This window comes from Musca domestica, unplaced genomic scaffold (genome assembly GCF_030504385.1).
Source record: "Musca domestica strain aabys unplaced genomic scaffold, Musca_domestica.polishedcontigs.V.1.1 162, whole genome shotgun sequence".
Classification (NCBI taxonomy): domain Eukaryota; kingdom Metazoa; phylum Arthropoda; class Insecta; order Diptera; family Muscidae; genus Musca; species Musca domestica.
In genome coordinates this window covers 588339-616023 of record NW_026712223.1, presented here as the reverse complement: position 1 = coordinate 616023, position 27685 = coordinate 588339, and the positions used below count along the sequence as shown (strand labels likewise).

Below are 27685 nucleotides of genomic sequence, written 5' to 3'. Positions count from 1 at the left end.
TTTGCCAAAAATTTCTTTCAAGTCCTTTCACCTTTGACTTGGAGGGAAATTTAAGATCAGTGGCGTTTGAATTTTTCACTTATTTAGTCCTAATTTTTGATATCCATTTTGATGGCAATGCTCTTACATCTGCGACAAGCTAAAGTTTAAATTTTCAAATTTACCGCCTTCCGAAAAAAAATCCCTTAGCGTTGTAATCCCCGCAAAACAAGCAGGTCAAGTTCATGGAATAGCATTGCCATTTGTTAGCATGGTAACCAAACAAAACAAAAAATTCCCAAACATTTGTTTAATCGATGATGTTAGTAACCAAAACTTGAGAAATAAACAAACGCTTGAAATAATCAGTTTTGAAAAAGTAGAGTAGTGTACAATTTACAGATTTTCTTTGGAAATGTTATAGCATTTGGAGATTTTTCGATCCCTAAACTGATGAATTGAATAGCTCTTACATTGGTCGGTCATCATGGGAAATACTGAAAGTAATGTTACAAGTGGTGTCAAGAAACAGGCGGGAGTTTCCACCCAGGCCCTGTACAAATTTGTCAATCTAAAGGGTGGTGGCCTACTGGTGGACATGATGAAAAGGGCCTGTCAAACAAAACAATTCGCCGAAATAGATCATGCCATTAAAACCAAGGTGGAACCATTTCTCTATAACAAAGGAGCTGGTCGTTATTTTCCGATTTCGAAAATGGTTTTGTTACGCAACAAAGAGAGGGCACGCACAAAACAGTTGCCTGAAATACGGGCCCTTGAAAATCCCGATGAAGATTTCAATATTCACGACTACTGTTCCGAGGTGTCGGAGGCGGAGTATATATCAAATCCGAGTGCCTATCGTTTTGTTTGTTGGAATTTGAATGTAAGTTAAAGGAGAGAGATTTAAAACAAAAGGAAAACAAAGTTAATTTTGTTTGTATTTTCCATTTTACAGGAAAGAGGTGCTGTGGGTGAAACAATTCTACACTTGTGCCTGCTCAATGCCTCTTCGTTGCATGCGGATTTGGCCAAGAGGTTATTGAAATTTTATCCCAAACTCATTATGGATATCTACTTGAGCGATGAATACTATGGAGAATCGGTGTTACACATTGCCATTGTGAACGAGGATCCGGCAATGGTGAAATATCTGTTGGATGCCAATGCTGATGTCCAGGAGAGGTAAAAAGAGAGTAATTATGTTATATTCCAAAGTCTTATTTTTGTGGTTTCCCCACAGATGCTGTGGTGCCTTTATGTCGGCCGAAGATCAAAAGGCTTCGCGATATGACTCCCCCGAACATGAATATGTTGGTGTCCATCCCATGACCAATTATGATGGCTATGTTTATTGGGGTGAATATCCACTGTCATTTGCTGCCTGCTTGTCGCAGGAAGAATGTTTTCGTTTGGTGTTGGCCCGTGGTGCTGATCCCGATAGCCAAGATACCAATGGTAATACCGTGTTGCATATGTTGGTGATCTATGAGAAAATCGACATGTTCGATGTGGCCTATGAGGTGGGCACCAATATCCACATACGGAATGTACAAAATCTCACACCCCTGACATTGGCGGCCAAGTTGGCTCGGGTGGAAATGTTTTTCCACATTTTGAGTATAGAGAGGGAAATTTACTGGCAGTTGGGTAGCATAACATGTGCCGCGTATCCTTTGTCGAAAATCGATACCATTGATGTTAAGACTGGGAATATAAACAAGGATTCGGTGCTGAATTTTGTGGTGTTTGGGGTGAGTATTATTTTGAATCCCTAATTTAAAAAGGAACTAAAAGAATTTTTATTCCCAGGACAAATTGGAACATTTGGAGTTGTTGGATGGTGTGGTCATTGACTTGCTTAAAACGAAATGGGAAACATTTGTCAAGTCCCGTTTTTACAAACAGTTTTATATGTTTTCCTTCTATTTCCTTTTCTCCTTGGTGAGTTTTATATCCCGACCGGGACCCAAAATTGAGGATGAAGATGAGGAGGGTGATGCGGATGATTCGACGGGTAAAGGAAATGATTCCACCACAAATGCCAGACTTTTGTATGCCACACCTGCCAGTAGAGTGACAGGCATTGAAAAGTTACCCTACAGTAAGTGGAGAATAAATCAGGTCCAAAACTATTTTGTTTTAATGGATGAATTACGGGATGGTTTCTTTGTTTTAGAAACATTTTGGCTTAACTTTAGTGAGTACATTGATGACGATGCCAATGCTGAAAATATGCCCTCCTGGTGGGCAAGCTATGAGGAGTGTCCGCTGATGGATATGGAAACGAATTTGGCGAAGGTAATGTTTTTGAGAATTTGAGTGTTTTACTGGAAATCTTGAGGTAATGTTAATAGCTGTCATTTTCCATTGTTGTTACAGTTCCGCATTGTGTCCGAAATAGTCATCTTCTTTGGAGCGATTCTGTATTTGTTATCGGCCCTGAGAGAGGCCAAGTTTTTGGGTTATAAAATGTTTGTTGAAAATCTGGTAAGTAGTTGTGGACATTCAGCCTTACTCCTTACTCATTACTGGGTAATGAGAGTGGCGTGTACGAAAGACTACCAAATGCTGTTCAAGAACCTAAAGTAAAGTAGAGTGAATTGGCAATAAAAAATTGACTCAGAAAATGATCGAGTTATGAAAACATAACCATAGACTAATGAATGTTGATCTGTTCCAGAACTCCAAGAATATAAAAATGTTTCCTATTGCTATGTTCCGGTACCTGCAAGAATATACTATTTTTGCGATTTTCTCCGATATCATAAAGGGAAAATCGGTTATCGTAATAAAAACATTTACATTCTTGCAGTTCTGGAACAAAGCATATGATAAAAAATTAGAAATCTACTAGGTCCTTGCAGGTTCTGAAACATACCATATATAAAAAAAGGTATATTGGTTCTATATTTTTATCCAGATGACTGTCGGCAAGCTTTTGCATAGTCTACCTGCCGATTGAGCCATTCGACCTAATTGACTTTTTCAAGAATTTCATTTGACTAATGGCGTATTTTTTGATGCCATCATGTAATGTACACCTACATTTTATTATGGAATAGATATCAAGGGACAAATATCCTACATTTCTTGACAATTTTGAGTGAGAGCATTTTGTCGTCTATAAATCCATTAGTCCATGACGGAATGTTGCCCTATGACTATTTTTGCCTTGCCTTGATTTTGTCAAATATTAATAAACATTTTCTTCCTAGATGACGGCACCCTCCAGGGTCATGTTCTTGTTCTCCTGCTGCCTAATGATGACCATACCCTGGCTAAGGCTATCCTGTCTCACCGAACTGGATGATCATGTGGCGGTGATGATAATGCTTACCACGGCTCCCTACTTTTTGTTCTTTTGTCGGTAAGCTGGACAACATCAATTATTATGAATTATTATGAATTAAAATAACTTCAATTTATATTCATTCCAGAGGCTTCAAGACCGTTGGTCCCTTCGTTGTGATGATCTATCGCATGGTTATGGGAGATTTGATACGTTTCGTTTCGATTTATTTGGTCTTTGTGATGGGCTTTTCCCAGGCCTATTACATTATTTTTTTGACCTTCGATAATCCTGCCACACCGGAGGAAATTGATGATACCGGCACAAATCCGATGCCATCGCCCATGGAATCAGTGGTGGCCATGTTTCTAATGTCCCTGACAAATTTCGGTGATTATTACGGGGCCATGGGTTCTACGCAACATGAATATGAAGCGAAAATTTTATTCTTCCTTTTTATGGTGATCGTCAGTGTGTTGCTGGTTAACATGTTGATTGCCATGATGGGTAATACGTATCAGAAGATTGCCGAGATACGCAATGAATGGCAGCGCCAATGGGCACGCATTGTTTTGGTTGTGGAACGTAGTGTGCCACCGGCAGAGCGTTTGAAGAATTTCATGCAATATTCGCAACCGATGTCGGATGGACGCAGGGCTTTGGTATTGCGTTTGAATATGAGTGTAAGTTGAGATGAATTTTAATGCGAATTTCAGAACTTTTTTTATGGAAATATGAAATATTTCCTTTATAAAATTGCACATTTTCATACAAAAAGAGAATTGAGGTCCTGCAATTTCTATTCAAAGAAGGAATTCATATTTTTTCTTTCCTTTTCAGGATGAGGACAAAGAGGAAATGAAAGAGGTGCAGGAAATGAAACGCATACATCAACGCTTTTCCAAGAAACGCCAAATGGAGCGGGAGGCCAGAGCCAAAAAGCGGCAGGAGGAATATGAGAAATTCTTTGGCGCAACACCAACGTCCGATAATGAAAATAATAATTTCTAATCAAAATTGCTAGGAAAATTTAATAAATTGTGAAATGTTAAGTTGGTCTTCAAACTTTTAATGGAACAAATTGGAATGGTTGCTATATTATATATACTCTCCACCATGGAAAGGAGGGAATATTAAATTTGTCATTTTGTTTGTAACACCCCATAAAATGTATAGTGATTTAACGAAGTCCGTCTGTTGTAATCATGCTTGAGTCCAAACGGCATGTTATAGAGAGCTAATATTTCGCATAGAGTTGTCTTTTATCGGCTGGCAGGGCAAGTTCGAAGATATGCTATAACAGTCATAGAGCCAAAATGAATAAAGATATGAAGCTAAAATTTTGCAAACATCAGGCTTGTGTCTGCAGGCAGGTCAAGTTCGAAATATCGGTCCACCATATCGTATAGCCCTCATGGGAGGTGTTTGACGTTGTAGATGTGCTGTTGTTGCTGTGATGGTTCTTTGGGTGGAGCTGAATGTGACCTGGCACCAGCCGGCTCATTTTCAACAGCTGACTTAACACCCATGTCCATGGCATTGCTGAGACCATGCTGATTGAGATTTTCGGTCTTCACAGCATGATCGTTCGGAAGTCCGTCATTTGGATCTTCAGTTTGGATGGCAGCATGACAGACCGTCTTCGATGGTGATTGCGGATGGGCCCCATATAACAGAACCTGCCTAAATTCGGTATTTTGATGAATTAACTACATTATTCACCGGAATTGTTTCATTGTTTGAAGTTCGTAATGGATATTACTGCCGATGACAGAAAATTGTAGGGCCAGACCTGGTCTTCGACTAGCCTCCATAAAACGGAACCACCCTATATTCGGTATTTTGATGATTTTAGCAAAATTATTAACCGAAATTTTTTCAAATTTGGTATTTGAAGTTCGTAATGGTTATTACTGCCTATGACAGAAAAGTATCTATGCAGGTCCACGTTTTGGTACAGCTCCCATAAATTGGTACCTCCCTATTTTCGATATTTTGATGATTTAAGCTACTTTATTCACCGGGCTTTTTTTCAAGTTTCATATTTGAATATTGTGATGGCTTATGACAAAAGTTTCCTATGCAGGTCCACGTGTTCGTATAGACCCCAGTATAAGGGCTATATACGGTATTTTTAAGATTTTAAAAGAATTTTTTAAAGATTTTTTTTAATTTCCAAATTCGTTTCAAAGGTGGAGGTTATTAAAATTGGGCCGGGCCGAACTTACTTCTTTTTTACTGGTTTACTTCTTCCTTTATGATATCGGGGAAAAATCGCAAAACTAGTAAATTCCTGTTCTGGAACAGAGCATTATTCTATGGTACCAGGGATTAGAATTCCATTTCCTTACCTTTTTCGAAAATCCTTTTTTTTGTTTTAAAAAAGTAAAAGCAACGCAAAACCATTATTTTTTGTAGTATTTTTTTATTGTTTATAATTTTTAACAAATAATATTTCCGTTTTTTATTGCCGGGGTTTTTTCTTTTGTCATACACATTGTATTTTTAGTGATTTTTTTTGTATTTATTTCTAAATCTAAATTTATTTTATTTATATTTAGATGATTTTCAAATGTTTTTTTCTTTTATTTTAATTCTATAAATAACATTATCATCGTATGCAATACGTGACAAATCGAATCGCTTAAAATCAAAAAAAAAAAAGAAAAAAAAAACGACTACTACATTACAAATACAAAACAAAAAAGAAGAAACAGAAGAGGAAATTTAATCAATTCCTAGATCATCGATTGCGTTCGTTTTGTTATCAAATAAAAATAAATATAAAATGGCATTAAAATAAGAAACGCAAAAAAAGACAGTGGACAACAAGTAATTGATTGAAATCGAAATGGAAGTAGCATTAGAAACAATTAATTTGTAAATAGTTTAGTGGAGGTAAAAGATCAGAGCAGATGCAATGCCTTGGCCTCGCCTGGGATCTTTGGACCCTTAAGTAATTCAATGGCTGCAAAGATCCCTTTGGGAGGCAAAGCTCATTGCTTGGTTCAATTTGCAACGGAAACAGAAAAAAAGCTCGAGAAACAGAAAATTTGCATTATTTTAAAGAAATGTTTAATAATCAAAGCCTTACAACTACAATAATCAGAAAGAAACACCGACTTTCTTTCTCTATAAAAATCGTCTAAGTATATATTTATGTATGTTTGTATGTATGTATATAGAAAAAAGATCATAAGAGTTATAGGCACTTTATTGCTAAATTTTGATTCTATTTTTTGTTTTCTTTTTTACTTCTTCATGATAAAGCACTTTAAAATTCCGCATTTTTGTCTAGGAATACAAAAACAGAACAGCAAAACCAATCATGTTACATGGTTTTCTAAATTTAGAACTTTCAAGCCAATGCTTTTTGTTTTCTCAGACTACAGCTAGGGTTATCTTTCCTGGGAGGGGAGGATGTAAGTAAGCGGGACGCTATGCTTATTGCTGCTGTTGTTGTTATTATTATTATAAATTTGTAATAAATAGTTAATTAATATAGTGTTGTTGTTGTTGTTGTTGTGTTGCTTAATTTACGTTAATTTCGTTTTGTTGGACGCCATAATTTATTTAATTTTTTTTCTTTTGTTTTTATTTTTGCCAAGGAAAATCAACTTCAATTCTGCAAAGTTATGCCACTGCGCTTTGTCATTCCAAAACCAATCCAATCATTCTGCTCTCCTGGGACGTCCTCTTTCATTACTTGAGTTGAGATTGCTTGGAAATTGTGGTTTGTTTAATAGTTGCCTTCCTGTAGGAGCTGCTGCTACTACTTCTGCTCCGACTGTTGCTGGTTGTGGTTTTCTGGGCTAATAGTTTCCTCTCCAATCATCATTTGGTTTCAGCAGCAGCAGCAGTGGCTGGTGCGGCAGCCTCACTGGCTTTTTCCGCAGTCTCCTCTTTTGTTTCTGCCGTGGCTGTTTCAGCTGACGCTGAGGCCGTTTTACTCTCCTCCTCCTCGGGTTTTGTGACATTGGCTTCTGCAGGTGTTTCGGTTTTGCTTTCGCTCACCATGCCCTCGGGTGGTGGCAGTGGTATGGGTTCTTGTATTTTGTTTGCATCGACGGGTTCGTCGGCCTGTTCCAACTTGCTTTGTGAAGAGTCTTTGGTTACTTTGTTGCCCGAGGAGCTTTTCTGTGGTGTGCTGTCCGAGCCATTCTGCTGCTCAGCTGCCTTGGTGTTTTCCTCGGCCTTGGCCTCCAATACATTGATGGAGGCCTGTATGCATTTGATGGCTTCCTTGCGGGCCAAACGAATGCTCTCCTTGCCATTGGTGTCAATGTTGTCCAACTTCAGGAGATTTCTCGTCAACATTTCATCCAGATAGGCATATTCCTTGTCACTGCGGGTGCCAGTGAATTTCTCCACGCGTGTCATCAGTTCCAGGACATCACGTTGTATATCTTGGATTTTGTTGATGGAGTCCACGGTGTGGGGAGTTTGAGGTGGCAGACCTGTGTTTTGCTGCTGCTGTTGGGGCTGCTGTTGAGTATTGATGGGTGTGGGACGCTGTTGTGGTTGTTGCTGCTGGCCACCCTGGGGCTGTGTCTGACCCTGTTGAGGTTGTGGGAATTGGAAAGGTGACTGTGGCTGATATTGTTGTTTGGGTGGTGTAAAGGCCCGGGCCGAGGCAGAGCCAGAGCTGGGTGTGGCATTCTGATTGGGTATGTCTCTGTTGTTGATAATGGGCTCGGAACGACCCTCAACGAATATCGGTATGGTACGTATGTATGTGCCACCGGGAGTCTGTGGTGGTGGTGTCTGTTGCTTTTGCTGGGGATGTGCCTGGGCCTGTGGAGCATAGTAGGCCTTCTGGACCGGGGGACTAGTTTGTGTGCCGAACTGGGGATGTCTCATTTGGGGTTGTGGCTGTTGCATGGGAGGTGTTTGACGTTGTCCATTCACCGGCACCTGTTGCTGGGGATGATAGATGTGCTGTTGTTGCTGTGGTGGTTCATTGGGTGGAGCTGAATGTGACCTGGCACCAGCCGGCTCATTTTCAACAGCTGACTTAACACCCATGTCCATGGTGTTGCGCAGACCATGCTGATTGAGATTTTCGGTGTTCACAGCATGATCGACTTCCGAACGTCCGGCATTTGGATCTTCAGTTTGGATGGCAGCATCACAGACCGTCTTCGATGGTGACTGCGGCATTGGCATGGTTTGATAGTAATGCGGTGGCATTTGCTGCTGCTGTGGTGTTGGTGGCATTTGTGTCTGCTGTGGCTGTGGCGGCATCTGTTGTGGATGCACGTTGGGCGCCATTCCACCGGTGGTGGCACGACGATGGCCAAAACCCTCGGGTATGTACTGACGGAATTCACTGGGCAAACGATTGAAGAAATCTTCGTCGTGATGTGGATTGTTGACACGACGACGGCCCAGCGAGTTGAACTGGGGGAACCCAAAGTCTGGATCATCATCAAAATAACGAGAAAAAACATCAGAATGAAAGGGGGGATCATGTAAACTACTACGCTTACGTGAGGCACCAAAGTCAGCGAATGGATCATGGGCCATGCGTCCTAAGCGGCTGCGTGGAAACATGTCCATATCGACATGGGGATCGAAATCAAAGTCCTGCTGGAAGGAGAGAAGAGAAAATGAGAATAATTTTTAGTAAGAATTTACATAGGAAATGGGAGAAAAAACATGGTTCAAAAATACAACTCTGTTGACACTTGTAACTGACAACAGTGTTGTATCTACTCGATTCGTTCAGCAAAAAATGGCAACAGGTTTGGATTTTAACGCTAAAGTCACGATTGAGGTAACTTTAAGGGTATGGTTAATATTAGTTTTAATATTTGAATACTCATATTCATCTCTAAATTTATATTTAATATTTTTGAATATTTCAGCAATTTGAAATACTTTTTAGGTTTGTTTTGAAAATAGTTTACAGATATCAGATTTCTACTACTTTCAGTTAATCTTGGACTTTAAGCAGTTGTCGCGTTACCCTTTTCCCCCACTGTGCCCAAATTATGGTCACGATTTCAATTATTCTATGACATTTCGATGATCTGAGCTTTATTAAAAAACAATTTACACGAAGAAAAAAATTAATTCTATTTTCATTTACGGTTCGTGTGATGCATACAGAAGAGCTGCGATACATTTGTACACACATTTGTACGTGTATACCTACATACATAGGGAGCTAGGTAGTTATTCGACATCTGGTTAAAGTTTCAAAAAATAAATTTTTTGTCAGGTTTCTATTATTTGGATTCTGGTTCTGTTTTGTGTCTCAATTAAAAAAAATGTTTGAAGTAATTATGTGATAATCAAAGTAGTGGTGGTAGAGAGAGAGAGGGGAGAGGGAGTGAGGAACTCAAGTGTCACTTGAACAAGTTTCAAGTGTTGTTGGCCGCTCCACTCTTTTTTTTTTTTGATAACATAAAACTGAGATGATTTGTTTTAAATAAAAATATCCATTATATCATCATTTGATTTAAACTATTGTTAATTATAAAGTAATTATTGGCGTTGTCGGTTTTTTCTATTATAAATGAATAGCTTCCTAATTAATTAAAGAGAAAAGCGCATTGTTCCATTTTATATAAACGAAAATAAATTGCCACTGTGGGTGGGAGAGCATGGGAGGTGATTTCTACTGGAGAGAGAAATGTTTCTATTAACCAGGCATGAATATTTATTTAATATTTGTAAATTTTACAAATTGCACAGTTTACATTGCTTAGTTACTGAGAGTTTATAAATTCTTAAAGAGAAAATGTACTCAGTAAAAATTGTCGGGTTATAAAATAAATGGACCTAAATTTTAAAAAATATTAATTTTTCAAAAAGTTAAAAACAATAATAAAACAGTCAAAAAATAATTATCTTTTTTCCTTAAATTATTTCTTTTTATACCCTCCACCATAGTATGGGGGATATATTAAGTTTGTCATTCCGTTGTAACACCTCGAAATATACATTTTAGACCCCACAGAGTATATATATTCTTGATCAGCACAAAATTATATGTCGATTTAGCGATGTCCGTCCTTCTGTCCGCCTGTGGAAATCACTCTAGCTTCCGAACGAAATGAAGTAGGTTGATCAAATTTTACTCAAATGGGTATTATGTCTGCAGGTATTTTGGTATTGAATGGGTGATGTACATAGGTCCACGTTTTGGTATAGCCCCATTTACCGATACCTCCCGATATTCGGCATTTTGATGATTTTAGCAACATTATTAACCAGAATTATTTCAAATTTGATATTTGAAGTTTTTAACGGATGCTACAGCGTACGGCCGAAAATTGTCTGTGCAAGTCCTCGTCTTCATATAGCCCCCATATAACGGCACCTCCCGATATTCGGTACTTTGATGATTTTAGCGACATTATTCACCGGAAATGTTTCAAATTTTATATATGAAGTTCGTAATGGGTACTACAGCCTATGACAGAAAATTGTCTGTGCAGGTTCACATCTTCGTATAGCCCCCATATAACGGTACCTCCCGATATTCGGTATTTTGATGATTTTAGCGACATTATTCACCGGAATAGTTTCAAATTTGTTTTTTGAAGTTCGCAACGGATGCTACATTCTATGATAGAAAATTGTCTGTGCAAGCCCACGTTTTCATATTGCCTCCACATAACGGTATCTCCCGATATTCAGTACTTTGATGATTTTAGCGACATTTTTCACAGAATTTTTTTTATTCAAGTTTGGAATATTGAATATTGTAATGGTTTGACAATAGTTGCAGGTCCACGTCGTCGTATAGACCCTAATATAACGCATTCGCTATTTCAAAGATTTTAAGAGAATTTTTATCGGATTTTTTTTTTTGAAATTTCCCAAAATCGTTCCAAATGGACGATATTCAAAGATCGGCCCGGCTGAACTTACAGTTTTTTTACTTGTTCTATTTTGCTCATTTCTGCCTTTCAAACGGGACTGATCAACAATGTGCTCCATTAAAGTACAGAGGCTAGATATCACTTTCTCTTATATCTCTGATATCAGTTTATCTCCGACAATTGCAGAGAAGACAAACCTTTTTCTCTTGCCGAGCCACAATGATAGATAAATGATCTCTTAGTTGCACACCCTTCCTCTCCCCTTTTGATTGATATTTTCTGCATTAGACAACATTCCGTTGAGAAACAAGTGCGGCCCACATCACGAAACAAAAACAGAAAAAAACACTCAACAAGTCACAATTTTGCCAGCCAAACAACCAGCCAGTCAGCCAGCCAACGAGCAACAAATATTTTTAGCAATGATTCATTTCAAACTCGACAGAAAAAAATCGAATAATAAAAACGGAAAAACAAAACACCTAAAAATCGCCAGAGAAACACAACAATAAAAACGACACTTCAACAGAGAACAAGTCGGTGGGTTGGTGCGGTCGCTCGGTCGGTCGTTTGGTTGGTTGGTTGAGCAAAGCAATCTCTGTGGTCGATCGATTAAAAAATTAACTACAAATTTAATAACAACAACATTAGACGCCCGCCGATAACAATAGCAAGCTATAGTCAAACCGTGACGTCAATAAAAAATTAAATTTTAAATTAAGGCGAACAAAAAAAAAACACAGATTTTGCCAACACAAACATGTTAATTTCGAGTCAAGCAGCTGACTCAAAATAAAACAAAAACAAAAAAAAGAACTATCAAAGACGGAATCTGGTTTTTTTGTGTCTTTGCAAAATTTGTGGGTCACAAAAACAAAATCACGGAGATAAATATTACGTCATTGTTGAGAAGAAACAGATTTACATCAGCAAATGCTGGCTGGAGGAGGGTGGCCTGGAAAGCAGAAAACATTCATTTTCTTAAAAGTGTTTTTGGCATGTCGTCTCGAACTGAATGACCGATAGGATTTTTTTGGGGTGAAAATCTTCAGTGGAATGTTAAAGAAGCGGTTCAATAATAAATTCGAGCTATTGTACATCTCTTGTAACCAGCCCCATCTTGAGTAAATTCTTACTCTGATTCAAGTAGTTTCAACCCCCACTCTATTTTTTCAAACAAGAGCAAAATACAAATGAGTTGGGAGTAAACTTCTCATAAAAATCTCTTTCCCGCTAGTGGGTAAACTAATCAGAACTCTTGTTATTATACCATAAATTCACGCAGATTTTTTTTTGCAATCCCACAATATTGAATCCAGTATTCTTGATGAGGAAAGGTCTCTTTTTACTGGAAACCTTGCTCATAAAAAAACTTCTTCGAGAAAAAAAGTTGGTCTTCTCCGAGAAGAGCAGTTTGGTTTTCTCCGAGAAGTGAAGTTGGTCGTCTCCGAAAAGAGCAGTTGATCTTCTCCGAGAAGATCAGTTTGTCTTCAGATCGTAGAGAACACACACAAGCATGGCGTTCCCTTTTAATACATTTTGCCGGAAATGCTAAAAGACCTCTAGGTCTTTAATTCTGAGAGAAGATGTTAAAGTTTTCCTATCCACTGAAGACCTGAAAATAAGTCATGTGGATGGTCTTATCTTAATATGGGACATGTAGAAGGGGTTCCATCCATAAAAAAACCTCGAAAGTATTCGATCCATAATAGTACCAATTCAAGGCCCTCTGTTCATAAAGGACCTGCAGAGGGACTTTTAACAAGAACTTCTATTCCGATAAGGCCTTTTAAAGATTTTCTATACATATTATATCTGTAAACTTCATCCATAGAAGTTCTACAAAAGACCTTTTATTTTATAAGACCTGCGAAAAGACTTCCATTCATTCAATTGATATCTCTGTTGGTGGATCAATGACATTCCACTCTAGGAAGTAGTTGTATGGATTACCTGATGCCGGATATTAATAACAATAACTACCAGTCAAGCAGAGCAACCACAAATCGATCAAAATCAGTTGTGGTTTAATAGCATAGCCTGCGATTGCTGCTACTCTCGAGGCGTATTTGGTGGTTGGTTTCTCAAATGGCATACGCCTATGGTGGCATGTCAGTACAAACATACATTTGTATGTGTGTATGTATGTAATTACCATAAATGACATTTATGAGATTGGTATTAGCCACAATACATATTCTTCATTGGGTATTACACAGATGTTCTGCCAGTCTTACATTTTTGTAAGATACAAATAACCAGAACTATTAAAAAGTTTTGTGGAATGTCCCTTAAAGGCATTTGAGAAGCCTAAATTAAATTTTTATAACTAAAATCCATTTTACCATATATGTTTTAATTTTTGACAAAACTTTTTTATTTGGCACTTAATATGAGAAGACAACAATAGGAAAGTATGAATTTTGGCCTCAAAATAATCAAAGATTTTTTTCTCATCTAAAGATGAATGTCATCCACAAATTTTTCCTTGACCAAGATATGAATTTACTTTTTATTCTTTTGGAAAATCTCGACCCCCAGAGCTCACATGAAATTCGAAATTCTATTGTAAATTTTGCGGCAGCAATAAAAATTATTGTCTTCTTTTTATTTTTAAATTTAATTTTTGTGTGTCAAGATGATTCGGTTCTCTTCTGCGCTTTCTTTGTTAGGTGGTGGTATGCAGACACAGAGAGTGACAGACCGGACGAAATCAGAAAGTGCCGGCCACCTCATGGGCGGAAGAAGAGGCAGGGTGAAAATATTGTAAATGTCTTTTGTGTGTGTGTGTGCCTTTTGTCCGATTTTGGGGACTTTTATTAAAATCACCTTGAAAACACTTTTGAATTTATGATGGTGGCCGGTGGCTGGTGGTGATGATTTTCTTTCAAGTTTGTATTTTTCTTTTTTCATTGCGTATGGTTTCATTCTTTTTTTTTTTGTTTGGCTTCATGAAATCTCTTTCTCGGAATAAAAACAAATGACGAACAGACACAAAAGTGAAGGAATTAAGTGTAACACACATACAACATTCCTTAATGTCACTTGGGTGTGTTTATTTAATAAATATATTAAATATGTTCTGTTAAATTGATGTAGGGAAAGGTGACAGATATAATGACTGAAGTTGAAATTAGTAATATTATTTTAAATTCAAAGTAAGATTATTATAAAATATTTATTTGGCTGATTGGATAGAACGCATTTTCGATTTGCATTGATCATTTTATTATTGCAAAATGGTCAGGCTTAATCCCATTATTTTTGTTTTTATAAAAACAACGTTTGATTATTAGTGGAGAACGATGGAGAACTTCAAAAATTTCATTTGGCTAAAATTTTTGAAATTCATGTTTCCTAAAGATGATTGTACGATTGAAATATAGGTGACGTTCATTTCAATATTTATAACTGTAAAAAAAAAATTGATGTGAATTTTTCTGGAAAACGTTTTTGTTGGTATTCCATTTAAAGCTTAGCAAATTATTGGACCTATTTTTAGGGGAAAAACACAATTTGTAGCAAAATATAGAGGGATTCAACTTTTATATATAAAACAAATATTGATAATGTTGCATACGAATTAATAAAAAATCGATTATATGTTAAAGAGTAAAAGTAGATAAAATGAAATTATCGCGTAACTTGACATCTGACCAGCAAATAAAACAGACATTAGCAAATTGAAGTATAGATGGCGCTCTTTGAACATTTATAACTGTATCAACAATTGCGCTGTTCCAGAACCTGCAAGAATCTACTAGTTTTGCAATTATTATCGCTTATCATTGTTAAATCTTTTATATTCTTGCAATTCTGGAACATACCTAATGTTTTTCAAGATTAATTTAGATGATTTAATAAAATAATACAATTGAAATATAGATGGCGCTTACTGGGACATTTATAACTCTATCAAGAAAGTTTGTGGAATCTATTTTAGAAACATTTACTAAATTAATGCATTTTTAAGGCTAGCAAATATTTGGACCTATTTTTTAGAGTCCATAAATTGTAGAACGTTTTATTATTATCAAATTCTTTCTTCCAAACGCCCATTAAAAATCTACAAGTCATTCTGCGTTTTGCTCTCAAAATTAATGTCTGCAGTCTAATAATTTATTTTATTCGTGGCTATTTCAAAGAACAAAAGTGAAACAAGAATGATATCTGCTTGTCTGTCTCTGTGAAATGAAAATTTATATTTTCATATTTTTTTGTTGTTGTTCGTGCAACGTTAAACAAAGAAAATTCTTGGCGTTTTTTGGTTTTTTTTTTTCTTTAATTTGAAAATGAAAAATGATTAATTTTCGAAATTGGCAATATCCATATAAATATCTGTACCATTTTCGTGTGTGTTTTGATATGCATCATTGGATGGCAGACGAAGTGCATCGGTGTGTGCAGTTTTTTTCTTTGGAAAATTTTATATTGAAACGCACTTTTCACGGCTGGCGGCGTTACGCTGGCCGATTAAGAATAAATATTTATGCACCCATTTAAATTAACCCAAATTTGTTTCTCAAACGGATTTTGGATGTTCTTTGTGATTGGAATCTTTTAAATTAAAAATGCGTATAAATATTTGTACATTGTCTTTCGATGAAGCTGATGATGAGGATGGTGGCAGTGGCTTCATGACAAGCCATGTTTTTTCGAACGATAATGGTTTATTAACACATCATAATTGTACGCCTACATTTGCATTTTTTATCACCGAATTCATTAACAATCGGAGCTCTTCCCCACAGTTTTTTTTTGTTTTTTGGTTTAACAAATAAATAATAATAACAATGAATAATAGAATTGGAGATGCGGGTAATAAACAACAAACTATTCCATTTTCGGCTATTGAGTAATACAATATGTAGGTATTTGAAGAAGAAAAAAAAAAATAGCAAATCTCAAAATACCGTCATATGTTTTGACATGTTTGGGATTGAAAAGTATCTATGTATCTTGGCGGCGTCGCCTCTCCGCAGCAGACGTCAAATGTTTATTCCTGCTTTGCCAAAATAACGCTACTGACTGTTAAATGCGAACACACCAGACCTCCCACGCTTTTTGCTGAGAATGTCGTGAGCGACGACGTCAAGAATACCTTAAACAAAAGAGACTACAAACGAAATCACTTGAACACCCATACCAATCAATAGTTGGGTAGAGCCTTTGATTGTGTGTGTTTTGTACTTTAGATGGATGAATAATGGCCTAGGAAACCAAAAGAACACACACAAAAAGATTCGTCATCTAAACACACTGTCGTGACGTCTAATATGTCAAACAAAAAACCGAAAAATCAAACGTTCCACAACAGCTGAGTCGTCAAGAAATAATAGATCTGTGAGAAAGTGTTATGTCTTGGAAGGAAAGGAAACTCTTAATTAAATTAAATAATTGTGTTCCGAGAATTTGCTAAGCGTTTTACAAAGAAGGCAATTGTTATGGACAAGTTATTGAATTTAAAAAAATTAGTTATAGCACCCTACAAAGGTAAACCGGAAAAGAAGAGGGCATCCCGCTAAAAAATCCCCTATTTTTAAGTTTTCGGAAATTTGAAATGGTTTATCCTCATGAATTTCTAACATTTCCTTCCCAAAGACTTTTATATCCCAAAACTGGCTGTTCTAAGTCAATGTCCACGATTTGAAACTGTCCACCGAAAAACTAGTAAAATACGTAACCAAATTTAGAAGACAAAAGTAATGGTGCCCAAGCAAAAAAATAAAACACATATTTGTCAATTGAACGACTGTGCTGGTATTACTTTTAGAATTCAAGTGGATAATTAAAATCAACCGTTGGCAGAACTCCGATTTAGAAAAAATATTGAATAACTGAAGTGATATAATTGCCCAAGACTATATTCTTTGTTCTACCTTTTTATTTATATTAAAAACGGAAAGAACGAAACTTAAATTTGTAAAAAACACAAATTGTAAAATATCTGACTGAACACGTGCACCGCCATCTAGATGATAAACCTGCGTAGGTTTAGTTCTTCTTAATTGAAAAACTCTTGTAAGATAATTCATTTTAATAAATACGGCTATGAACAATTGAATCCGCCTTCTATATATTAATACCACAAAAGCAGTTACATTTGACAAGCTAAAACATAAATTTTGCAGACATTGGCGTATAGATGGCGTTGATTTTTATGTTTACAAACGTTAGTACATTGTTAAAATTGAATGCATTTTTCTACAATACTAATTATGTTATGAATGGTTTTGAAAATTCTAGTTTGAATTTCCTAAAAAAACGCAGTCTGTTTATCCAGGGGTTTTTATACTCTTAAAGAATGGAAAGTTAAGATGTCCTTTTAAAAAGGTTTCATCAAGACTTTGACGTATAGATGGCGTTGACTTTAATTATCATTACAAAATGTGGTTTGATAACCAAAACATTCGGAAAAGAGCGAGTTAAAAGAGCAATTTTGATATTTGAGTTACTGAGAGATTAAAAATTCTTATTGGGCAAGTTTATTGCCGAGTTTATACGAGAGAAATAATGTTCTCAGTACAAGGTCCTGAATAATCTTTTCTGGAAAAGTTATCGGCATATTTATGGTCTTTTCCAGAACTGCAAGAATTAACACATCTTTACTACGATAGTCAATTTTCCCTTTATGATATGGAAAAGAATATCTAGTAACACAAAGTAAAACAGCAGTAAGTTCGGCCGGTCCGAACTTTGAATATCCTCCACCATTTGAAACGAATTTGGATACTTTCAAAAAAAAAATACCGAATATAGCCGTTATTTTGAGGTCTGTACGATAACGTGGATCTGCACAGTCAACTTTTTTCATAAGCCACTACAATATTCAAATACGAAACTTTAAAAAAATCCTGTGCATAATGTCGTTAAAATAATCAAAATACCGAATATAGGGAGGTACTGATATATTGGCCCTATACGATTATTTTTTTTAGATAATTTTCTATCATAGATTTCAGTTCCCATTACGAACTTTAAATACGAAATTTCAAACAACTCCGGTTAATGTCGCTAAATTCATTAAAATACCGAATATTGGGAGGTACCGTTATATGGAGCCTATACGAAGACCTGGACCTCATATGCAATTTTTTGTCATAGACTGTAGTACCCATTACAAATTCTAAATATGAAATTTGAAACGACTCCGGTGAATAATGTCCCCAAAATCTTCAAAATATCGAATATCGAGGGGTACCGTTGTATGTGGGCTATACGATATGGTGGACCTATATAGACAATACTCTTCCAGGGAGTAAAGTGCTTAGAAAGACCTTCTAGTATGGATTTTTAGACAATTCCATTGAAAAATGTAGCTAGCATCAACAAAATACCGAATATAGGGAAGTACCGTTATATGGAGGTACCAGGTACCAGGTACCAGTAAAATACTCAGAAGGATTGATTTTCAGACAATTTTATTTAAAAATTTTGCTACAATTATGAAAATACCGAATATTGGGGGGTACCGTTATAAAGGGGCTATACGATATCGTGGACCGATATAGCCCATCTTCGAACTTGACCTGCCTGCAGATAAAAGTCTGATCAGTGCAAAATTTTAGCTTCCTATTCGAAATACGCTAGGCCCTCGTTGTGAAACTTATAGAGGTATTTATTTATTAGAGTTATATCATTTATCGAATTTTGTAAACCCAGTGAATTTTAATCGACAACTTCGTTGCATATACGTCAAATAAATACTCATAGTGGAGGTTAACCCGGCAAAAATGCTATAAACATACTGTAAAACATCATAATATGTATGTATGGGGGGCTATATAAAAGAGAATGACTCAATTGCCTACACCTTTGGAATGGCTTATCAAATGAACTTTGATATCTGAAATAACCATGGCATTCAATGTAGGACTGCTTTTGTGAGTCTTTTATAAAATTGTCATTGTTTGCAGACGTTTTTTATGGTTATAAAATTTGGAATTTTTTTCTATATTTCTTATATGGAATAACTCCTTGGAAAATGTACTTCAATTATAAAATATATTTCAATTATATTTAGCGGACTTTCCCGTTTTTTTTTCTTTCTTATCGTTTTAATGTTAATATTGCATGTTGCCTTAGTTGTATTCCAAATTGTTCATCAACTATTTTTTTTAAATTTAGACAACTTCTATTACTTTTAGCCATACAGTCTATCTAATCATCATCGAAGGCATGAGTAGTGTTCTTGAAAAGAAAAAAAACCTCCATTTGCTTTGGGACTCCTGCCTTGCCATTTTTTATCACTTTCTTTTGTTCGCCGTTCATCATAAATCTTATCGTATTTTTTTCTACATGCGTTTTCTGTTCTCAGTTCGTCGAGAACAGAATAAATAAGATAGCATTGTTGATCTAAGAAATATCATCGAGAATGGCTGGCTGGCTCTCTGATAACCAGAATTTAACAAATGCGAATTTAAAACAAAAACCTCGGCTAAATTAAACAAATCCAAACGAAAACATAAATGGCCTCATGCTGGAATTTTGACATTTATAAATTGGCAAATATTGTTTATGGTGTTGTTGATTTTCCAAAATAAAAGAGAAGAAAAAAAGATATTTATAAATATTTAAAAAATTGTTAATTAATTTGTTTTATTATGGCATTAAGAGAATTGATGTAGCCATGTATATTTGCCGATGATTATATCCCCAAGAAATGCGTTTCGCTTTGAATTCGTCAACAAATTATTTTTCAAAATTCTTGTTGTAGGTGTTTTTCTTATTTGGGAAATGAAGTCAAAATTTTGCAATTTCAATTTTCGCATATTCATATTCATTGTTTATATCATTCCGAGATGAAGAAAAAATTATCGACACCATCAGAGATAGAGAGTGAGATACGTACATATTTATTTATTTATTTTATAAAAATATCAATGTGAATAATAGACGAAAAATGTGTTAATGCACACATTGTAGGTATTTATAAATCTTTCGTTCAAATACGAAATATTTTATATATTTGCATATGATGAAATATCCATAAAATAAATAGTGAGTGCAATTTTCCATTTCACGAAATAATGAAAGCAAAAGTAAATTACGAGATTCCATGGGAAAATGTCATGTCATTTTTCCTAAAATAGGCACATTAGGATTCAACATTGTTAAAGTAGAAAAAGTATCTTAAATGAAAAGCAGTAAGGGAAATTCCTACACCACCATGTATATTTAGTAGAGCTCCCGTAACAAAATAATTTATTTGAAGTAGTTTATACCTCCTATCAACATTTGGCTTTAGAGCAGTTATAGTTTGGTTTCAGAGAGAACTAATATAGGGGAGGCATATCCAATTCTGAATCGATTTTTACTAAATTTGACGGAGATAGTTTTTTTTTATAACAAATAGCAATGCTGTAGAGAGCATGATATTACTTCGAGAAGGATTTTATTAAAAATGGACTGATATAAGCCATTATTTGCACAATGAACCTGAAATCGGATGAAGGATATATATGAGAGCTATATTAAAATCTTAACCGATTTCGGTAAAATTTGGCGAAGGTTTTCCGAGCTCTATAAGATATCTGGTACCAAATATCATTGATGCCAAATACATATTACGAATGAGAGGGACGTAAGGCCAAATCGGATGAAACATATATATGGGAGCTATAGCTATATCTGAACCTATTTTCTCCAAATTTGATATACTTGCTTCTAGACAGAATTCGGTCGGATGTACCAAAATTCAGGTCATTTGGACGGATATTAGCCATTCGGTGCACAAAAAACCTGAAATCGGTTGAAGATATATATATGGGAGCTATATCCAAATCTGAACTGATCTCAATTAAATTTGACAGAGGTATTTTCGAGCAGTATCTGATGTCCGGTACCGAATATCGCTCTTGTAGAGTGCATATTACGCATGTCAGGGACATAAAACCCCAAATCGCATGAACATATGAATTTTGGCACATCCGGCCGAATTCAGTCTAGAAGCAATTACATCAAATTTGGTGAAAATCAGTTCAAATATAGTTTTAGCTCCAACTATATCTGAACTGATTTTCACCAAATTTGATGGAATTGCTTCAAGACTGAATACGGTCGGATGTGCCAAAATTCAGGTAATTTGGATGGATATTGGCCATTTGGTGCACAAATAACCTGGAATCGGTTGAAGATATATATGGGAGCTACATCCAAATCTGAACTGATCTCGATTAAATTTGACAGAGGTATTTTCGAGCAGTATCTGATGTCGAATATCACTCTTGTGGAATACACATTACGCATGTGAGGGATTTAAAATCCCAAATCGGATGAAACATATATATGGGAGCTATAGCTATATCTGAACCTATTTTCTCCAAATTTTATGTAATTGCTTCTAGACTGAATTCGGTCGGATGTGCCAAAATTTATCAACCAAAATCGGTTGAATATATATGTATATGGGAGCTATATCTAAATTTACACCGATTCTCACCAATTTCAATAGGGTTCGTCATTGGGCCAAACAAATATTGTTTGAAAATTTTCATCTCAATCGGATAATAAAGGCGACCTGCATTTTGTTCACAAGAATACATGGACAGACGGACGGTCTGACTTGCATAAATCGACTCAGAAAGTGATTCTGTGAAGATCATCAAAAGTAACTATGGGTCTATCTCGCTGCCTTCTCCATGTTACATAAAGACATAATACCCTAACCACCTTGTGGTGTAGGGTACAAAAAGTATTCCAAAGAGGCCAGAGGCCGTAATCTAGTTCTATGTTTCCATCAAATTTAACTGAAGAAGTTCTATTACGATTTAGAAGAAAATCTAGGAAAAATCCACACTTCTTCGATTCAAAGAATCCACATATGCCCAATAGGAAGATCAAGATATCTACATGATCCATAGAAATTTTAAAAGAGGATCCATTAATCTTCGAAAAGATCTATGGACTTTTCCCAGATAAAAGATGTATATCTCGGTACACATATCCTTTCTTCTCTCTCGCTCTCCCTCTCTCTCTCTCTCTCTTTACATTTAAGGCTACTTTGAAGGTGAAAAAATATGAAAGGAAATATTTGTTGTGAAAATAACTCCACATGTGTTGACAATTATTTTGTTTTCCTTCAGCTGCTACATTTTCCGATTCATAAAACAAACAATGCCATTACAGGCTATCTATAGAGAGATGTATGTGTGTGTTTGTGTGCATCACTGTGTGCTGGAGATAAATCTAGGCGAGATGCGTCCATAATGGAAAAAAATACGTACTTCACATCTCAATGTGTAATGATGCGGTATAAATGTTCGACTGGATGGATGGCTGGCTGGCCGGCAGCCTGCCTGCCTTTGGCGACTGGTTGTTGGCAACATGTTGTTTTACCCAACGACCAATGAACGACCTTCACGCATCAGTGGCGCGGCGTATTTTACAACAACACCACCAACAATAAAGTATAAATAAAAACAAACACTCGGAATCGCTGCTGAATGTTGCTTTTGTTGCTTTACATGACAAATGGCCTTGAGTGTCGTGGACTATTGCATCATATCGTTTATAGCTGCTGTCTGTTGTAAGTAGACAGACAGACTGAAGGTGAAGATGTGGGGGAGCATGTGGGAGGTAGAAGGTTGGGAGAGCATGTCAAGGAAACTCCAAAAAAAAAAAAAAAAAAAAAAAAAAAAAAACAAGACAACATGAATTTGTTGCACTTCCCTGTTGTGCCATTATAGCCCGGGTGTTGTCTAGGCTATTGGGAATATAACTCGTTATTTTGTTACCCATAAGGGGGTCCCCTTATACATCACTATACCCATTTGATAAAATCTTAAGCTTTTGTTAATTTTTCTCCAAAATTATTGAAATGGCGTCTAATATTTGGATTCTTTATAGCCACACATTAGATGTGTTGGATGACGAAGTATTTCTAAAATAAATGATTTGTTTCTCCTTCGTTTATCGAAAGTCAGGTTAACTATAGAGCGTATTTTTGAAAAGTGTACAGGCTATGAACCTCAAAAATATTGATCCGCCGATTTTAGAACAGTTGTTTCTGACCATATCAACAACAGGTATGTCTGAAATATCGCAATAGTTAGGTTTAGTTATCGAATAACTCAAAAATCCAATAAATTAGAAAGAGTTTGGGGAGCAATTTTAAAAATGAGAAACTCTTCTTTTTTTGGAAATTTTATTTTAATTTTTGCTTTGTTCCTTTTTATGACAAATCTGCTGATTACTTGCAGGGATTGAGAGGATTTCTCACATAAGAGAATAAAATTAGATTACTCTCTGGGAAAGATGTTGAAGAGCAATATCCAGTTAACTGTTGCATGTGTGTTTTGAACTTGTTTCGATCAGCTGTTGTATGGTTAGCTGTGTATTATTATAGTATGATTACATCAGGGCTTTTTGTCGGGTTAACTTCCTTCATGAGAATTTATTTGACGGGTTTACTAAACCCGACAAACAGTAAAAGTACATTAAAGTTTTGTTTACTGATTATTGTCTCTTAAATTTTCTCTCCTCTCATGCTTGAAAGAGTAAAATTTTTATTACTCTCCCAAATATTTATAAGTTTAGGATCCGATATCTTTCACTACCCTAAACCCATGGTAGAAAAATACAGGTAGATGCATTAACTTTTGGGAACATTGAAATGTCAAATTTTTTTAAAATGTTTTTGTTTTTTTTTTTAAATAAGTAGATTTTTATGAGTTTTCTTATACGACATCAATCGGATGTTGTAACGAGATACATTTTTCGACCATTTTTACAAATTTCAATAATTTTTCATTCAACATTTTCAATTTCAAAATCGGTTTGACAATTCATTGTCCCAGCAGATGTGTCGATACCACTACCTACATTATTCTACCAGCTGTACATTATTATAGTAGGTTTACATTACAGCTTATTGTCGGGTTAACTTTCTTCGTGGAAATTTTAAAGGTACTGTCATGGTGAAAGAATATAGGTAGACGCATCGACACAGCTGCTGGGACAATGAACTGTCAAACCAATTTTGGAATGGAAAATGTTGAATGGAAAATTATTTAAATTTGTAAAAATTGTTGAAAACGTGTATTATAGTAACCTCCGAATGACGTCGTATAACAAAACATATAAAAATCTACTTATATTTGAAAAGAAATTTAATTTTTTTGACATATCGATGTTCTCAAGCGTTGATGCATCTACCTGTATTTTTCTACCATGGGTACTGTTTTATTTCTCTTAAATTTTCTCTCCACTCTTGCTCGAAAGAGAACAATTTTTATTACTCTCACAAATATTTAGAAGTTTAGGATACGACATGCTTCACTACCATAAACCCATTTACAAAATCTAACGTTTACATTGTATTGATTAAATTATTCAAAATAATTTCAAATACCAACCTGGAAGTGTGCTGGAATCTGTTGTTGCTGCTGCTGCCGACTGCTTGGTGATCCATATGCCGTTGCCTGTGGATCGCCGCCCACAAAATGCTGGGCCTGTGTGTGATATTGTTGGGGTTGTGACTGGGTTGCTGCTGCTGGTGGTGGGCCATGGTATTCGTGATTGATTGGTATGGTTATGCCGCCATTGGTGCCGTTGGCACCACCGGGACCGGCTGATGCTGATGCATTAGCATTGGCTATCACAGTGGGTTTCATGATTTTCTTTTCTATTCTGTTGTTATAATTTAATTTTTGTTTCCTTTTTTTGCTATTTAATTCGTTGACTTTTTTGTTGTTTTTGTTTTTTTTTATTTTTTTTTCAATTTCGTACACTATCTGGAACAATGAAAAGATTAATTACATTTAATCGCAAAGAATTGCAAAAACAAAATCACTGTTTCACTGGATTGTTTGTTCAAAGAAAATGGGACGATTTTTTCGTTGTTTGGCTGTTCTATTTCGATTTCTATTAGAATTTTCTTGAATGTGTGTTTGAGTGTCTGCGCTCTTTTCCCGTTCGTTCTTTTCTTCTTCTTCTTGTTCTATTAGATATTTTTCGTTATCTCGCCTCGTTCAAATGGCTAAAAGCAAATTCGCCGTTTAAAAAAAAACTTTAGTATTGACCGTTTTCGCTGCTCGCTGTTCGTTTCTCACTGTCGGCCACCTTCTTTCTTTCGGGCGATTGGTGGAAAATTCTAGGAACACTCGAACAAAAATCTCAGTTGTCTAGCGCGTATCCGTTTCTTTTGTTTTGCGGAAATTTGTTTGGCCAAGGAAATTGTCTTTCAATTTAAGAGAGTGAGAGTCCATCAAAGTGCCAAAGAGAGGGGAGGATGCAAAGAGTATTGTATAATCGTTAGACAGACACCAGGAAGAGTGTGTGTGTGTGTGTGAAATTCGATTTGAAAACAACAAAAAGAAAGCAAAATTCAAAATTGTTCTAAAATGAATTTTTTTGGTTTGGTTACGTTTTGAAATCTAAAGCGCGTACTTATAGATACAGCATAGCACAGCAAAGCAAACAAAAATGGGTATTAAGCAAGCAAACGAAACACTTAGCGTTTTTATTGAGATGTGGATCTTTCGTACGTATTGGTAGCTGGCAATAAGTTTGTATTGATTTCACCTTGATAGCTGTGACGTCGCAAATTTTCGTGTTCCACAACAAAAAATTTTCGCGAGAACTCTTACACACACAAGCTTACGCCCGTTAACACCTTATCTAATGGCTTGGTATTTAACCAGATTTAAGTTCAAATCTTTGTGCAGATCTTCTGAAACTCGTTAATAAAACGAAGAATTATAACTGCGGCAGCTGACACTGTTCTTGCGTTGATATGACGTCACTCACACAGCTAGCCACACACAAACACACATTGCCATCGGCACTCGCAGATACTGGATATGGGAGAGTTATTGATATTTTTGCACTTTCATTAACACTTTGACGTTGCCGTTGTTGTTGTTGTTGCTGTTGTCTTTTGACTCGTTTTTGCCCCCGCAAATGTCTTCTGCCACTATTTTCATTACTTAGCTAATCACGTCTGAAAATCTTTTTTTAATAGATGTACATATGTATGTACGTTCGTATATATGTGTGTATATTAACCATAAACCTACATATATTTCATTTGCTAATATTTTATGTGTTATTGTTGTTGCTGTTTTCAAAAATCCGTTTTCGTTTCTTTTAATTTTTTTTCTTCTTTTCTACTTGTTTCCGTATCGCGTTATTTCCAAAGACATCCGCTTGGTTTCATTAGCACTTCCAATCGCTACAACGTTACTAGTTAAACTGAAGGCCTGTGCTCTTGGCCATACAACAAATAGCCCCAAACACACACTGCTCCACGAATGTGAATGAATGACGGGGAGTCTCCTATTCTCTTTGTCAACTCACAAATATATCCAATTGGGGATGGCCAGAGTGTGTGTGAGAGTGTGCCTGCTCTCTCTTTAATTTGCTGCTCTCGCTCTCTGTTTTGTCTGATGTCTGGGTCAATTTCTTTGCTCAAAATTATGTCAAACTAGAGCAGTGTTACACTTTTGTTTCTTTGTCTTTTTTTGTTAATATCCCATCTAGCATTTGCGAGAAGTTTCTGATTAAAGCCAAAAGCAAAAAAGGCCATATGTGGAGCAAATAGCCAAATTAGCCACCTACAATAATTGTGGGAAGACCAGGAAAAGAGAGGGAGAGAGTGGCACGCGTATTCCAACCTACTGTGAATAAGACCAGATACGTAATCGTGTGGTAGGTACAGTGGTCATGTTAAGAGAAAAATTGGCAAATATTTCGGTACTAAGGTCAATCATTTGAAATATGCATGTCTTTTGTAGGTATAATAGGGTGGTAGGGGTTAATTGGGAGATCGTGAAAAATTAATAGCTTCTCCAAAAATCTGTTTGCTTTTGTAGAGATAAGCTTGGTAGAATTAAGAAGGTAAATACAATTTAAATGAGCAAGCCCAACTCTGCATTAATTAAGAGCAGGCTAGATTTTATGAATTTGCTTAAGTTATTGAGGGCTCGTTTCGAAACAGAATCCATCAACCAATAATTTCAACTATATTTATACCCTCAGCCATATGGCTAGAGAGGGTATATATCATTTGATACGGCCAAACCATGCCTCATTGAAATAACGGTTTTAGACCCTAAACTCTTTGGACCAAATCAGTTGGAGTCGATCTAGCTATGTTTCGTCCGTCTGTATGGCTGGTGCGCACGATAACTCTGGAAGGGAGTATCCGATTTCGCCCATACTTGGTACATCGCAATATTATGGTCAAAGTTAGATCGAGATCGAGATGGGCAAAATCGGTCCACTCCTTCTGGTACCTCCTCTACAAAAGGGCAAAATTTTCAAAGAAAATAATTTAACTCATCCAAGGAGAAAGGATCATTAAATTTAGTGCAAACTTAGCGCAACCCAATATTTTTGTCAGCGCGAGGTCAGTTGCTAAAATGGATAATATCCATCAAGTACCTCCCCCACAAAGCGTCCAAATTTCGAATTGTTATAACTTTTGTAAAATGTGAAATAAAAGTCAGATTATCTTCAAATATATCTGTTAACAAAAGAGCTGGTGTGAAGATGGGATATATATGTATTCTCTTCTGTTACCTTCCCCACAATGGGCCAAAATTTTGAATAACCACAAAGCTCGTGAAACGCGAATTGAACT

General features: G+C 36.0%; 2 protein-coding genes across 6 annotated transcripts; one reads left to right on the top strand and one right to left on the bottom strand.

Moving 5' to 3' along the window:
* The first annotated feature begins 351 nt into the window (after window positions 1-351).
* LOC101888639 (transient receptor potential cation channel subfamily V member 5) lies at window positions 352-4323 on the top strand. The gene is made up of 9 exons (XM_005180432.3): window positions 352-865; window positions 938-1164; window positions 1223-1733; window positions 1792-2083; window positions 2159-2280; window positions 2362-2469; window positions 3198-3349; window positions 3420-3954; window positions 4112-4323. The coding sequence occupies exons 1-9, from the start codon at window positions 467-469 to the stop codon at window positions 4280-4282; spliced, it is 2517 nt and encodes an 838-aa protein (XP_005180489.2). The 5' UTR covers window positions 352-466; the 3' UTR covers window positions 4283-4323.
* A 1353-nt stretch (window positions 4324-5676) lies between these two features.
* On the bottom strand, window positions 5677-26321 carry LOC101888120 (BAG domain-containing protein Samui). Of its 5 annotated transcripts, none has more exons than XM_020035691.2 (3): window positions 24459-26319; window positions 8761-8857; window positions 5677-8688 (listed from the first exon to the last, which is right to left on the bottom strand). In XM_020035691.2, exons 1-3 carry the CDS (start codon window positions 24714-24716, stop codon window positions 7106-7108), a joined length of 1938 nt encoding a protein of 645 aa, XP_019891250.2. In that variant the 5' UTR covers window positions 24717-26319; the 3' UTR covers window positions 5677-7105. The 5 variants fall into 5 exon arrangements, with proteins under 5 accessions (XP_019891250.2, XP_011291240.2, XP_011291241.2 ...); XM_011292938.3 differs by having other exon boundaries at window positions 5677-8860; window positions 24459-24836; window positions 26121-26318; XM_011292939.3 differs by having other exon boundaries at window positions 5677-8860; window positions 24459-24832; window positions 26121-26318.
* Between the last annotated feature and the right edge of the window lie 1364 nt (window positions 26322-27685).

Coding starts and splice junctions, on each gene's coding strand:
- LOC101888639 (XM_005180432.3), top strand. CDS start 467: ATGGGAAATACTGAAAGTAATGTTACAAGTGGTGTCAAGAAACAGGCG. Junction 866..937: donor TTGTTTGTTGGAATTTGAAT/GTAAGTTAAAGG, acceptor TCCATTTTACAG/GAAAGAGGTGCTGTGGGTGA. Junction 2,084..2,158: donor CATTGAAAAGTTACCCTACA/GTAAGTGGAGAA, acceptor TCTTTGTTTTAG/AAACATTTTGGCTTAACTTT.
- LOC101888120 (XM_011292938.3), bottom strand. CDS start 24,716: ATGAAACCCACTGTGATAGCCAATGCTAATGCATCAGCATCAGCCGGT. Junction 8,861..24,458: donor AGATTCCAGCACACTTCCAG/GTTGGTATTTGA, acceptor CTCTCCTTCCAG/CAGGACTTTGATTTCGATCC.